Raw genomic sequence first — 16,032 nt, forward strand, 5'->3', positions numbered from 1 at the left:
AATACAATCTTATTGGTCGGCGAAATCTTCCCGCGGCGATATTTTTGTCTGCGATGCAGGGGGACAAAGTATGCAAAATGTGTACGTTTGGATTTTCAAAGAGCTTTTATCTCACTAAAACCTCGCAGTTACAGATCTTTTGGAACATTAATACTTTCACGATAAAATATATAGTGCGAAAAAAAGTTTTTCTCATTTCATTTCCATAAGCAACTTCGATCACAATGCAGGCTATCTCAGACTTGCTGTAAGAATCTGAAAAAATGTGGGGACTCTTTTTAAATGATTTAAAATTGATTTCAGTGATGGGGCGGTAAAAATTCGTCAACACCCTAACCAAGGATCACCCTAATACGCCTATATACTCCGTGTTTTAGCCAATCATTCATCGTTTGGTTGGTTGTGATGAAACCAACGATCGATGCCGGAGTAACCTATTTTACCTGCGCATTCGTATACTCTGCACAACGACGGTCGACACGCGCTCGTTCTTACGAAGCGCCTCCGATTTGCCTCGCTAGGTGTCGCCACGGTGGGGAAATTTGCATGTATTACCATAAATTAATACGAATATAATTTCAACTTCCTAAAACTTTTTCCTGATTGAAATAAAAGAGACATTCGCGCCTCTCAATTTTATTGGATTCAATTAGCCATATTATATCGGTTGAATATACGAGGAATTAGATGACCTCGCTTGAGCGATGTTAACAACGTTATGATCAGGCGAAATCTCGGTGTATCCATAATTTAACGGCTGGGCGATGCAACAATTGACCGTTTGCATGAAATTTTTTTTTCCATTCTTAGGAATGCATAATGCAGTGCAAGCCAAAATAATGAGGAGGTATTTTTTGTTTTTCGTTAAAGGTGATAATTTTTCATGTTATAGGTGATTTAATTTCACTGATTTTAATATATATAGATATATCTTAACATGGGCGACGTCACAATGTTATAGTTTTCAATCTGTTATTTTAATGGCAATTTTGATTCAATCGAAAAAATAAAAAATACGTCCAAAATATTTTTTTCCAATCTACAAGAATATGAAATAAACAAATTTCATTAAAACGGTCATTTATGAGCGCATAAACGGAGACTGAAAGGTTCGGCAACCCTGGCTGCGGTCAGTGACGAACAGGGGTAGAAGATCGAGAAGATCGAGAAGATCGAAGTCCAAGATCGAGATGGATCGCGCTTGCGATCGATACTCGGCCGGGTTTCTGATTGGCTGAAAAAATCACGACACCCACCCCCACTGCACCTGCGGGCAGACAAGTCTCGACGAGTCTGCGGCGCGATGAATCATGCTCGCCAGTTGCTGCGTCTACCTCGGTAATCTCGGTATAGTCAGTAATGATCCAACTTTCAAGACGGCAAGTTCGAACGACAAGTGTCAAACTCCAACAAGTGCGAGAGAAAGGTTTCAAAGTTTTGCAAGTGAGAAGTGCACCGCAGAAACGGCAGCGACAAAGGTGAGCTACATACGATTACTTTGCGTCAACTTTTACTCGTAAGATTTTCGGAACGTCATTCGAACCGAACTTTTTACCGATCTCGTCAGATGCACCGGACTCGTCGACACATGCATCGACAGGTCTTGACACGAACACCTAAAATCAAGAGTTACCCATCTTCCAGCGACATGTTCAGCCCTTCGATCATACCATTCAATATTCTTACGCATACACCACACGTGCGGCAAACGTGTGATGACATTCGTGTTTACCGCTGAGTTCCGTGTAACCAGGAATGTGTGGTCCGCATAAGCGAGCAGGAGGAAAGTCGCGCTAGATACGTACGTTGATGTTATAGATTTATTGCGAATTGTTTCTGTCTTTTAGCGGTTAATTACATCTGATTTTAAAATCTTCGCTGCATTACTTCGTAATTCGGAGCAGCGATAATTTGTTTTTGGAGTCTCTCTCTCTCTCTCTCTCTCTCTGTGCGTGTGTAGGTGGGTTTTTTAAAATTATTTTCACACAAATCACCCATTTTACCAGACGCCTGTATGTACGTGCGTTTACCTACCTAAAATGAAACCACTTGTTCACCGTTAACTGACCACCATTTCATCTGACAATTGCTGATGCAATCCGGAGACGAGAGTTTAAAGCGCAGTTTTAAAAGCTCTCCGATTAGCCGATTTAAATACATCAGCTACAGATTTACGTTACTTGCGGTTTTATATTGAATATTTACTTTATTAAGCACACATGTAAAATTTATCACAATTATCCGTATATGCTGTATAGGGACTTTTTACGCCACGAAAAGTTTGCACTTCGCGGAAGTTACCGTTTTGTTTATCTAGTATAAATTATTATTTCAACATCGATGTGATTCGATGATAGATTACAAATCTATTTTTTATACGCCCTCGTTATTACTGTTACTTAACGAGTTACGCACAAAATGTCCCATTTCAATGAATTCACGTCAATATTTTTAAGAGTAATGCAGATTACAGCGAAATAACTTATTTGGGAAGTATAGACTGATCGTAGAGCTCTTAAAATCAGTCGATACGAATCTGACTTTGAAACGTTCGAATTCTTTGAAATTCCAAATCCAGAAAGCCGTTAGAGTATTGTAAAATTCATTTTTTTAAGGATTCTCGAGGAGCTGTTTTCTCAACCTAACTTCAAAATTGCGGAATAAAAATAGAGAATGATATAAAATATTTTCTACACAATTATCGTTCACTTTCGATATTCATTTGTCACGGTGAATTCGACGTCGAGATCGAATTTTACAAAATCAAAGCAACCTTCACTTCTACTGCGTACGTCGACCTTTCGGAGGCATTCGTCTCTAAAATCTAATCCGTGAATTTTTTTTTATCACAAAAGAAATTCGAAGACAAAAGTTGTCAAACAGTTTACTCCAAAGCAAACGAATAATATATGTGAATGAAAGGGGATAACGATCAGGTTTCAAACTCACAGCCGACTGAACTATGAGATGGCAATTAAATGCAGTTGTAAATGTTACTGAACACAAATGCAAAACTTACGTTCATTTGGCATGAATGTGAATGCCTAAATTCGATATTAATTAGATTGTTTTACAATCTCTATGGAGGTGTTTGTTGTCTTCTCCGTTTAATGAAATCATACTCTCCGATGATGACAAGTCACTTTGGAATTTTTAAAACTCCAGCGCACGTAATCATATAAAAATTATTAAGCCCTAAAGTTCGTCACCGCTGTCTTTTTGTGAACGTGTTCTGTGAAAGGTACGTAATTCATTCGCGCAGTGGTTCTATAAATGTGATGTTCAATGAATTCGGTTGAATTTCGCAATGGTAATAGGTATAACAGGAAAAAAGTACGTTTTTAATTATTATGGGCAAACACATGATCTGTTTTGTTAGTATTACGAACATTAGCTCAAACATTAGGCCCTATATTAATAATTTCTGCCAATAGTTCGGATACAGAGATTTTATGTCGAAAATAACTATCGAAATTTCTTCAAAGTGCCTCACTGAGAAATCAACAATGGCTAACCGTTAGCTACTGTGACCTGTGCAGGTTAAAGAAAAAATACGCAAAGATCATTTTCGAAATGAAACTTTGTGAAAATTATTTCGATCCAACTCCGATTGAATTGATCGTTTAAGAGGAATTCTGCGCGCAGTGCAAACTGTTTTTTTTTTCATAATTTTATACCTTATTATCATCTTGATGCCAAAGGTATTATATATAATATATAATAATTGATCTGTCTGCCATTCTCATATTTTACTTACTACACGTAGAAGATTCAACCTTGTTCAATTATTTTTCAGAGCTACAGGTCGACGTCTCTTACGAAAAGTAGCACGTTTCAGATTTTCCGCAAACTCGCATGTTCCGGCTTTCACCGAAAAAACTAACAAGTTTTTACACAGATCAGTAAAAGTGCGGTAATGCTGAGTATAAAAATCTAAAAAGACTGATTTAGTCATATCCAATTAGATGCAATAGCTGTTACACTCTTGTGGAAATATTACGGATAGTTTAGGTACGGACTACTTGATATAAATATAATAGGACCAATTGATATTTGCATTGATAGAAAATCCCGAACAAATTTAAAACATCTGTAAAGAACCTGTGAAAAAAGCTTCATTTTTCTAAGATCTGCATCCGCAAATTGACTTTCATTTCGACTATCGTCTATCGCACACACAAATCTTAAGATAATCCTCAGTGCACTAATCGAGACATGATAGTTATCGCGGGGATAAGAGAAACGTGCTAGTTTTCGTGTTGAAAGCCGAAACGTGCTACTTTTCGTAAGAGGCGTCGAGATAAAATAAAGAAACTGCAAAAGCTTTTACAATGTAATAAAGTTTAGAGGATTTTTATAAATAATATGATTTTTTCGATACAGGTAATTTCTCTGAACAATTCTCGCTTAAACGAAAAAATATGCGAGTTGTTCCAACGTACTGAGTCTTGTGTCTTTTGGTAAAAAATAGTAAAGAATGAAAAATACACTTTTTCAAAGTGTCTGTAGTTGTAATTTAAACTGTGTTCTATGTGACGCACTGAATTTCAAACATAAAATATTTTCAGAATGCCCGACAATTTTGTTCAAACAGTCAAATTGTTCCTACCCCAGCATGTCCCTCCAATAAATTTTGTCATTCCAGTGGCAATATCTGGTAACCTATCCAACAAGTTGCTATAAAAAAATGAATATTCTTATACCTGTACAAACCTACAATGGTATTTCAGTAAAGAATTTGATTCCGTAATACTATTTTTCAAAATATTCCCTGTTCCGTTTTGTCCGACTCTTTCGACGTCTCCTTTCCTGGCACTTTTGTGGCCGTTATGTTTGTACCAACATATCGAAACTGCTCATTAATACCGTATCGGCGTGTTAAGTGTTCGGCACAAAGTTGACAAGACGTGACGACTAGGCTACTGAACTTAGATTATGTGTCGAGCAATCCCCAAATCTACTCTGATAAGTTTTCTGCCGCAATTAGTTATCTGTTTCTTTTAGTTTTAGGCAACGTCTATTGTAATATGTGAAATAGTCAACCTGTCCCAAGTTGAGAACCGAAAACATGATAAACATTTCTCCCCTGCCATATGACTAGGGAAGTACAAAATGACCTGGAAAGATACATATATAATTTAAAAAAATGTTTACGTACAATCCGAGAAAGGAATGATTGTATGTTGTGTTATGTTGAGGAATCTTTTGAGTTGAAAGATTTTTAATTACTTTTATACATTTCATCTCAGGTAATATATAGAGCGACAAGTCTAATCGTTATATGTAATCATACAAAATACATGAAGACGAATTAAAAATATCCTACAAATTAAATGAATATATATATATTTGTATTTTGGAGTCTTTTATTTTATTCATTCTGAGTAAATATCTATCCTCTGGCACCTTTAAAAAGTATTAAAAATAATTAAAGTGACCGTAATGATTACATTTTTTACTCTACCACGAATGTTAAGATTTGAGAGGCAATATCTTGGAACTATTCATGTATGTCTTCGGGTTTAACAGAACGAGAATTCATTTTTATCGATTAAACTGAATTCCGTACGCTGAAATTGAGAAGGGAAGATTATCAAATTATAATATTGAGAACTTTCTTATCATTTCCGTTTCCCCAATCCAAGGCCATGTATTTTTCTGTAATCCTGTAACCGTACATATTTACGTTGAAGAAAATTTGTGCAAAAAATGTACAACTATTTGCATATCCTTACGTGATTACTATAATTTCAATGCAACACTTCAGGTTTTTTAACACGTATGGATTTACACATTGTTTCAGATTCCCGAGAATTTCAGTTAGCCATGGGGGTTGCCATGACTTCCGTGGTAACAGTCGCATTGATTTTATTGGTAAGTTGGTGAAACACACTGCTGTATACATATTTTACACAACAACCACAAGAACATATATAATCATTTTTCTTGATACTCCAATTTTGCTTCCTTCCGATTTTCCTCATTCGTCTACAATCAAAGCCTACGCATCACTGATGTGAACAATCTGCACTTACAATCAGCGGGAATCCGAATAAAATTACCCAGGAAAAAAAATAAATTTTTTTTTCTTTTGCACAAGAACGATGCCAAGAAATGTATTTCTCTAATTGAACTGCCGCTCGTTGTAAAATTACATTTATTGGCCTCATTCTCTCGTGAAACCAAAAAGTTTTTCGATGTTTTTCTTCGACATTGCACGTGGAATTGTCTGTAAGGACTGACTGTAGCAGGCATCCTCTCTGCAAAACGTAACCTACAACGCTACAAGGCGAATAAAATTGTAGCATAATGTCTGTGCATGTGTAACGCATCCACCGAGTATCTAGAACCTTCGAGAATCCTCTGGAAGCCGCAAAGGGGTTGACTCACGACACGTATACTTGTATATAGCTATGTAGTTCACGCGTGCAAAGCGGCGAGTCCCGATACGAGCCCAGTTGCGCACGATTACCAACCGATTTAACCAATTCGTTTATGAAACATAATACGCGCCGCACGCAGACAAAGAGATAATCGACACCCCTGAACCTGTCTGTAATTACAATAGTTTTGACATGCAAACGTCACAAGTTATTATACGCGTATATATATACAAAATATTTATCAACGCTTAGAGATATCTCTATCTTTAAACAAAGAAAATATTATATTATATTATGTATTATATTATCGTATTTATCCAAAGCATACGCGTTTCGTTATACCTGCGAGATTTAAGCTTCGATGGTATACTTATATCAAATGTCGCATCCACGCTAATGAAATAAATAATCATTCGTTTACGCGGTACTGCAAAATCTTCGATACGCCTTTGCACAATTTCGCTTAATTGTATCCCTTGGTATTGGTCAACAATTCTGAAAGCAATGAATCATCGTACACGTTAAAATTATTAGTTCCAATGGATTTGGGTATTCCCAGATCCGCTGCACCATCGATGCGTTTATAAATAGAGATATACAACATTATACACCTAATGTACGGTCTACAAGCATTCGGAGAGTAAAACAACCGCATAGGTTTCTCTTCTTCAGCAACGCTGCACGACATAGTTTCGAGGGCAAGAATATATATATATATATATCGTGCAGCGTTGCTGAAGATGTTCTTACATATAAAAGGAAAAGTATATATAAATATATATACAGATATATATGTTTACATAGATACATATGTGTGTATATAATATAAATGTGTGTGTGTGCGTATTCTCCCCTATGAAACTATATCGTGCAGCGTTGCTGAAGAAGAGGACACACGCGCACACACATATTTTTATATGAATATGTGTATATATATTTCTTGGACTTTGACCACGGCAGGAGCCACATTACATAGGTATAATGTCAATACCTTTGCGGTTTTCCTTGCGGAGGGACGAATCGCGCTTGTGTTCGTTACTCGTTTAGATTACGCGTAGATGCGCGAGTGTCGATTTATATTTGTACACAAGCAGCAACAAGTAGGTAGTTACGAGTGCGCGAAGCTCGTGCACACGGTGAAAATAATGAGAGATAACATCTCCGAACTGCGTTACATACACGTACACATGTGAAATTCGACGAACAGTTTTGTTGGTTTTTCTTTTCTTTTTATTTGCGCACATCGCGCGATTCGATGCCCGTGATGAGTCGTAAGATAGAAATAAATAACGATCGACAACCGGTTCGTCGATAACATAATAATATGAATGATTAAATCGTCGTGGCAGTATTTATATATTATTTCGAAGCTCAATTTTAATTTTTTATTCTTCTACCCTTATCTTGACAACCCGTGAAATTGTGTCCCTTGGTAAAAATGATTCCTAGAATTTTCTAAGAATTTTTAGAGGAATTGGAACGGCTCGTACAATTTTTCACAAAAAATTGTTTTTCGTCTTACACCATTGTAAACGTGCATAGTTTGTTATAAAAATTTGTAGTTTTTCGGTAAAAAAATTTACAAGACACTAGACAATTTTTAACGAAAATTAACAATTCTTCATGAAAAACTATGCTTATTCACAATTTTGCGCGAAATTGTACCAAACGTTTCGATCCAGTAGAAACTTGTAGCGGTAGAAACTTTCACCAGGGTTGCCAAACGAAATCATCAGGTGGCACGGGAGTCTCTTATCGTTCACCGAAGGGTGGGAATTATATTCAGGGTTATGGCGGCACAGGTTGGCCATGACGCGGCACAAAATTTCCAAAATGGCGTCGTTATAGCCAGGAACTTATTCGCGGAGATGAAACTATACAAATCTCTTGCGTATTATACTATTCTATTTGTACATATGTATGTGTTTACAAATACATGAAAAGAATCGTACGTATGTATATAATATGAATAGATACGCAGCTTGCTACCGAACATCCGTTTTGGTATATTATGTATAATATTTTTAACCTGCGAAATTGTACTATGTTGGCATGAGAATTATGCTATATCTACTTAATGCAATCCTATATTTCACCGATTATTAAACATGCGTGTGTGAACATGTACGACATCTGATATTACTGTAGATTAAAACGTAATGCGTCTTTGAACTCAAGTTCATATTATTATACAAAAATTAATATCTAATCTATGCGGTTTTCACGCAACACTTCGTCGTAAACAATATGTTGCGTATAATTCATTTCCCGTTTAAAATTGTACGTGCATATTTTACTATTTTCTTGTAACTATCGAACAGTACCTAAACGTGGGCTAAAGTATCAGAGATTATAATGCGATTGCTAGTTTTTTTCAACTAGCCAACTCACGTCTCTATTACAAACTCGTTGTACATACTTATAATACTAAGGGCATAGATTTTGTCGGTACGTAATATTATAAGGACGTGGCATGTAAATCCCATCCTCACGATATGTCCATGCACCTATACACGTGGTAGTGTTCTTATCTCACGCAACTACGTACAACCGCTTATCTCGAGCCCTCGCAAATAATAACAACAATTGTGTAAAACAAAAAACAATCATAATAGTAATGACCTATGTTGTATGCAAGTGTAGCCCGTCGTCGCAGAGGCATTAGGTTTAAATATTTCCCATCAGCATGGATGTACTGTGCTGTCGTAGTAATAATAATAATAATAATAATAATAATAACAACAATAATAATAATATTGGGAATCCTGGAATCAGGCACAGAGCCAAGATGTACAATACATACACCATCGTGAATATTTCTTTCTTTTTCACCTTCTTTTCTTTTTGTTTTTTCTCTTCTTGCCCTTGATGCCCGTCTACATACTTAACGAGTGTTTGATTTTTTTTATTGGTTTCTTTCTCTTTATTCTTTGTCACCGTGCCGCCTGGATTGACGATGTGCCTGCATCATATCACACCACCGTAATAAAGTAGGTCAAGCGTATGTGATGTATCGTAAATACACGTGGATTTTTCGCGTTACTGCGAAACTAGGAAAATTGTTTTAGTCGGCGACAATATATGAATAACGATGTGCGATCATGTAATATTAATTAATTTAATAGTTTTGCATTTTTTTACCTTAAAGGCAAGAATCGCAATTTCGTGCAACGGCGAATTAGGTATTTCGTGCAGTTATAGTTGTAAGAACTCGGCATAGCGAAAATATCACAGAATTAGTATGTTGGATATGGTAGTAGGGACAGAATTTTAAGAATATCTGAAACACTTTTATGCAACTTGAAAAGATAGGGCGATAGGGAATTTAATTATCGATGTTCTTCGTGCATCGTAGATATATATTGCAGATGAATTCTGGATTTTTTGAATATCATTATTTTTTCATGCCTTGTAGAGCTGGTAATAATCACAGGAGGCATAGTTGCATTGGATATTTTGATGTACGAGTATGTGCTAAAGTTCCATGTAAAAACTGCTATTTTATCCGAATAAGAGGTGGGTACCAAGTCGCTTTGCGGCTTTTTTGGAATTTTCTCACACGGCCGTGTTTTGCCGTCGACTCTCTGGGAAACAAAGCCTCAATTTTTCAAATCCGAGGGTTCAAAATTACTAATTACTTAATCTAACTAGGTTTTCGTTCGACTAATTTTTCAAATCCTTTTAGTTTTTTTTTTTATTTTGTCTATATGTAATTTCTTTATACGCAATTATGAAAGACGTCGAATAGTAAAAATTGGTAAAATTTCATACATACATCGTGAAGACGTGAAAAAATAAAATTTCATATTCATTTGTTTGAAACAAAAATAAATAAAACAAACAGAAGTTACGGTTCCATGAGCTTGAAATCTGTAAAGTATCTGCTCGCGTCACATAATTAAATGGAGTAAAAAAAACGTAATTTTGTTATTCTGTAACTTGCTTTGCTTTGCTAACATTGCTTCTCTCCGGTTCCTTGTACAATTCAACGTTTTCAACGACAAATGTGACAACCTGTAACCGCAGCTCGCAGATTATGGACTGTGCGTTTCTTACTTCACGCAAAACGTATCTGATACATCCGTCTCGTCGATGACTATTACCTATTATTTCAAATAATACTTTCGCCGATGCGTCATAGCTATTGCGTCACATTTCTCACTTTCGTTGCTCCTTGTCAAGACCGTTATCCGCAGCCTACCGTTGACATTGAGCACTCGGCAGTCCCGACCTTGCTTGCACGAACTAACGTGACACTTTAATCATTCACGTATGTTTGTTCATGTGCGTGCGGCTGTGCGGTGTTGACCACTTACAGAATCTTTAACGCAGTATTATAATTTACACGACGCGCTAGATTTCCTGCTCAAGTGCAATTCACTTTCTAATTAAGCGCATTACCGAAGTTAGTCATTGTATTATCTCAGTTGACGATTTATTTAATTTATATCCATCGCAAACTTTTTTTTTTTCTTTCAAGAAGAAGAAAAAATCTGCGCGGCACGTTATAAAGTAAAAAATCTAAACACGAATTGATCGAAATAGATAATTTTGAGAACACATTTGCCCAGCCGAGTTCCCTGTAATCCTAAAAATGTCCTTGAAAAAATCCGCACCCTTTTATTGTATGCATGCAGGTATGTCTTTTATATTTGCAAATCGATTGGTCATTGCGTAGCGTTTTCTTTCTCATCGGACGAAGAAACGTGGAATAATACTGATAAATATTGCGGTGACCATGATTGCGACAAACCACCGAAAACTGCAGAGAACAACAGCAATGTGGGGGAATAATTGAATTTTATGATACGTCCACGACTGCGTACCTAAACCATTGCGGTTAGTTTTGTGTCTATCAGTATTTGTAGATTTACTATTATATAGAAACAATATCCGTAATTCCTTGTTTACTTTTATTTCTTTTTATTCTTCTGTCATAATTAAAAAATTAACAATTCCGGTAGCAGCAACGACGTGGTGAATCGCAACACGATGATAGAGTTATTGCAATCTCCAACTCTAGGCATCCTCGATTATCCTGCAGTCATTGATATTGATTAATTCGAAACCTGATTGGATAATTAATTAACTATAAGATTTCACCACTCTTGAAGCTGCGGTAGTTGTAAAATTTTCAATATTATTCGATGCCGGTACTACATCATTATCGTAGCCATTGGTTAGAAGATTGAAAAACATGTGCTGTATATTTATGCGTTACTTCTGTTACCTGTTCCAAATCCAGGATATGCCTGTACAATTTTTTTTACTTTTACAGGTAACAACGACGGCTGCGGAAGACTGTTCAACCGATGATGATTGTTTTAAATATCAGTATTGCTACGAAACGTCCAAAAAGTGCGTCAACTATACGCAGTGTGCCTTATTTGACAGGCAGGAAGGCCAAAAACTAGCCCGCGATGCCAAGCAATGTGGTCCTTGTCTTACGGGGTAGGCGATACATGAAAAATCAGCTCTTTTAATTCAGCTGAATAAATTCAGCTCTTTTTGAAACTTTTCATAATTTGTTCGCATTTGTCCGTTTTTCACTTGGCAAATTACAATAAGGATTATCCAATAAGATCTACATACCAAGTATTTGCCCCTCAGATGAAGAATATGATAAGTTTTCATAATCCTGATTTGATTATCAACATTTTAAACATTTTCTCGCACAAAATTGTATCAGAGTAGACGCTTGATGCAATTATTCGTGAAGCGCTTGTTTGGTGTCCAGTCTTCAACACTTTATTTGGCGCGACGGTTACTGTAATTATATTTTTTCGATTATATTGTTCTTTTTTTTTTTAACAGTTTTTCCGCTGAAGTCAAGACGGACGGTCACGAATCAGATACGTGCCAGAAAATTGAAGCGAATCAGTATTCGTACAACACTCGTTTAGTATGCGGAATAATCGTGTGTATCGTAATTATTGCTATCGTCGCTTACGTTATATACTTCGTGGGTAAGTTTCTTCTTCTATTACTGTTTTCATATTCAGTTTTCGAGGTTGTTACGAGGTTTAATCACTGATGATTTTTACTTTTTCTGTTTCAGTTAAATCGAAATGTTGGGAAAAACTTTCAACATGTGATTTCGAACGTACAGTTTCGGTGATAAAACCGACTGCACCTCCGGCATCATCAAATAACAGTGAGTAAAATATTTCTCATCATTTGAACAGAATGAAATTTGTATTATAATTATGTGATATTTAACTTTTCTGCAAGTGTACGTCGACTGACTCTTGCTTTTTTTCCAAATGCTGCAAGGATCGAGCTGCCATTTATATAAGAAATTATTTAACGACACTAGGTCGACGATTTTTTGTACTTTAATAGTACGAGTGCGGCAGTTAAACCAGGTAAATGGTTATGCGATATTTTTATGCAACGAGGCGTCTCTATTAACATACCATTTTTCCTGCACTTTCATTTAAGTACAATTGCTTTTACAATAAATGAAGCCATAGTTTGCATAAATGCGATGTAGTGGACGGCCAAAAACACAGTCTGTTATTTGATCAAACGTAGAGGTGAAAAAAATGGATTAATTTTTTTAAAAATCATCGCGTAAGTTCACTTCGTTGTTTCAGATGATTATGGGGATATGTATGAACTACGTATACCGCTGCAAGCAAATGGATCTACTAATTATCCCGGTGCTGTGAAGGAACATTATAAGCCAGTGAAGGCGCAAGCCTTTCAGGCACCAGAATGGGTTAATACAGATGCAAATTATGATTCTCAAGAAAGCCCGGCAGCGCTAACAACGACTTTAGAAATACAAGATGAAGAAACAATCCAGAGTACTTGGACGCCTGGGTGAGGATTGTTACCCCTAAAGCTTTGTTCTAGCCCGTTATCGGAATCTCCAATCTTCGTCTTATACAGCCAAAGATTTATTTTTACTAAAGAGCTTTTCAAGTAATCGAAAAAATGTGAAATCCTTAATTAGAAAGTTTACAATGTTTCACGTATACTACTGTACAATCGATCTAGGAGTTGATGAATGAATTTTTATTTTCAGACAAATTACTTCACCCACTGTCACCGATAGACCCTTTGCGAGTATTTCCGCTGAACAGGCTGAGAACACAACGAATACGGCCCTAGACCTTGTTACTCGGTGTCCTATCCCTTCATCTTCCGGTCAAGAACGTAGAGAAAATAGCGGACCGTCGGCCACACCACCACGCCCTGAACATAGTAACGCTAATCCAAATCCGCCCTCTGCCACCTTCATTTCGGCCAATGTTAATTTAAACGTGATAAACTCGGGATGCTGCTCAAATAGCCATAAATGAATTATTTACTACCGACAGGATGCGCAATTTGTTATTATTATAATTGATTGTAACGGTGCTTTCGATATTTGAAATTTTGAATTTTTTACCGTCATCGTTATGTTACTCCTAAATTTTATCAGTATTAGAAGGGAAAAAAATCATTTGTACATGCCAGCGTATAGGTTTCATTCCGAAATGGATTTATAATTTCAAATAAGCTGAATATTGCTCCAAAATGATGTTGCACTTTTGAATTGAATTAATTGAAAAATTTATCACGATGTAGTAGTGGAATTGAATACATAGTTTATTTTTTGTTTTTATTTTTTGTTTTTATAGCTACTGTGTCAAAGAAATTTAATACTTAAAAATCCACTACATTCCTTTTTTTTAGTTCCCATGTTTAACTGAGATGTTTGAGGTTGAAATATGATTGCATCATTTTTACGAATAATTTCTTTGTTATTTATTTATTGCGTTGTATCGGACGCAGGAACTGACTTAATATGTATTACATCACATGAACAAAAACATTATGTACCATCAAATGGTATATGAAATGAATAAATAATTAACATTTATGTGATGAATTAAGTTGACACTTTGATTCTACACGCTTGCGAAATACAACTTTTAATCCCTACTTCAAGTAATAATGTTTTGTTCTAGATATTCAGGTATGTTCAATTAAAATGTAGCGCTATTTTTTTTTTACAGCACATCGAGATTTATTTTCATGCATTTTTGAACTATTTTTATAGGGGAAAAAAAAAAATAAAATGGATATAAAACTGAATGCTTAGGTAACAACATTAACAGCATTAGGTTCAAACAAGACTTGAGAGACTAGATAACTCAAACAGACTTGTGATATCTTTTTCTACTTTCCTCAAAATTTCTGTTCAATCTTTTTCTCTTATACTGACAATTCAGTTGAACTCATCAGTGAACAAAGAGTTTATTAATTCAACATACCTAAATTCTTAAAAAAAAGTATTATTACTTGAGGGGGGAATCTAAAATATATATTTCGCAGGCCAGTGTTATTTGCTCAAATCGTCGTTAATCGCTGTTTGATATTGCATAATTAATAAATTCTTCCCACACATTTTTTGTTTTTTTTAACTGAAAATACTTTCCATGGTAAATGTGTGGAAACAATGATCTCACGTGATGCGAGCCAGATAAATGAGATGTAACATTTGATGGCTTTGTGTTATCAAATACTAATAACAATAATAATTACAATTACCAGTTCATAATTTTACTTAATACTCGTGATCATGCATTCAAATCGTTCAAGCAGGAAGGGAAATTGCGGTCATGTTTTCCTTTTCTACTATTATAACGTAGGCAAAATTCACGACTCAGATCATTGCAAATGATATAGTCGGTTGACGTTCGCGATGGTATGATCAATAAAATAAACTTGGTTAACGAAATAAAAATTTTGAAATTCCTCATCAGGCTCCATTGTGATTCCAACTTTTCTTAAAGTATTTTACTTTAGCGTCGAAAATCCAGTCCACGGATTCTTTCACTTGCTATTTTATAGTTTTGCTCATTGTTCAATATAATCACTGTATGATGGTGAATAAAAATTCTAGGCTGAAAGCTTTGATCTGCGATTCACGAAGAATCTAAAGTAAATTTATGAAATTATACTCAATTATATGAGATTAGTGTGCCATATGTTAATTTAATGTAAAACTAATTCTCTCGGTGACCCCTAATTTTGATGCACTGATTTTTTATAGCACGAAACAAGAATTCTCATACGGTTTGAATTTTTACAACATAAGATGAAGAAATCTGTAGCCATGCAAGTGTATGCATGATATGTCGTGTGTATTCAAATTTATAATTTATCAGAAGTACTGACGTAATGACATAATGTAATTAATTTTTCCTCGTCAGTTACGCCGTACATTAGCTCATATATACTGTTACACGTATTTTGGGAACGTTGGAATGTGATGAATAAATCTGTACGTGGTCGTATTGAATTCTCCAAAATTTTAAAATTTTAATAATTAAATTTGTCATCGTTTATTTATATGTAAGAAATAATTATTAAAATAATTATGCAAAACGAATATATTTTTCTCTCTTTTCGACGTTGAATAATTGGTGACCTTTTTCCAGAATTTGGAAAGAACTAAACCGTCCCGAACGTGATACATGCAATTCAAAATAAGTAGAGTAAGATGTAAAATATAATGTGTTTCGAAACAACATTGGTATAAACACTGAAAAACTGCTTTTTTCTACACATATTATTAATTACCAGTCATGATTTCAACGATCTATAGTCTGAGTAAATCAATTAATGGCGTAATCATTTTTATCAGTATCATTTA

At 35.4% G+C, this 16,032-nt stretch overlaps 1 protein-coding gene across 1 annotated transcript; it reads left to right on the forward strand.

Moving 5' to 3' along the window:
- Window positions 1-1,311: 1,311 nt before the first annotated feature.
- On the forward strand, window positions 1,312-15,768 carry LOC124221406 (uncharacterized). The gene is made up of 7 exons (XM_046631379.2): window positions 1,312-1,478; window positions 5,804-5,874; window positions 11,662-11,834; window positions 12,198-12,349; window positions 12,442-12,537; window positions 12,980-13,208; window positions 13,414-15,768. Exons 2-7 carry the CDS (start codon window positions 5,827-5,829, stop codon window positions 13,688-13,690), a joined length of 975 nt encoding a protein of 324 aa, XP_046487335.1. The 5' UTR covers window positions 1,312-1,478; window positions 5,804-5,826; the 3' UTR covers window positions 13,691-15,768.
- The last annotated feature ends 264 nt before the right edge of the window (window positions 15,769-16,032 follow it).

Source organism: Neodiprion pinetum, chromosome 6 (assembly GCF_021155775.2).
Source record: "Neodiprion pinetum isolate iyNeoPine1 chromosome 6, iyNeoPine1.2, whole genome shotgun sequence".
Lineage (NCBI taxonomy): Eukaryota > Metazoa > Arthropoda > Insecta > Hymenoptera > Diprionidae > Neodiprion > Neodiprion pinetum.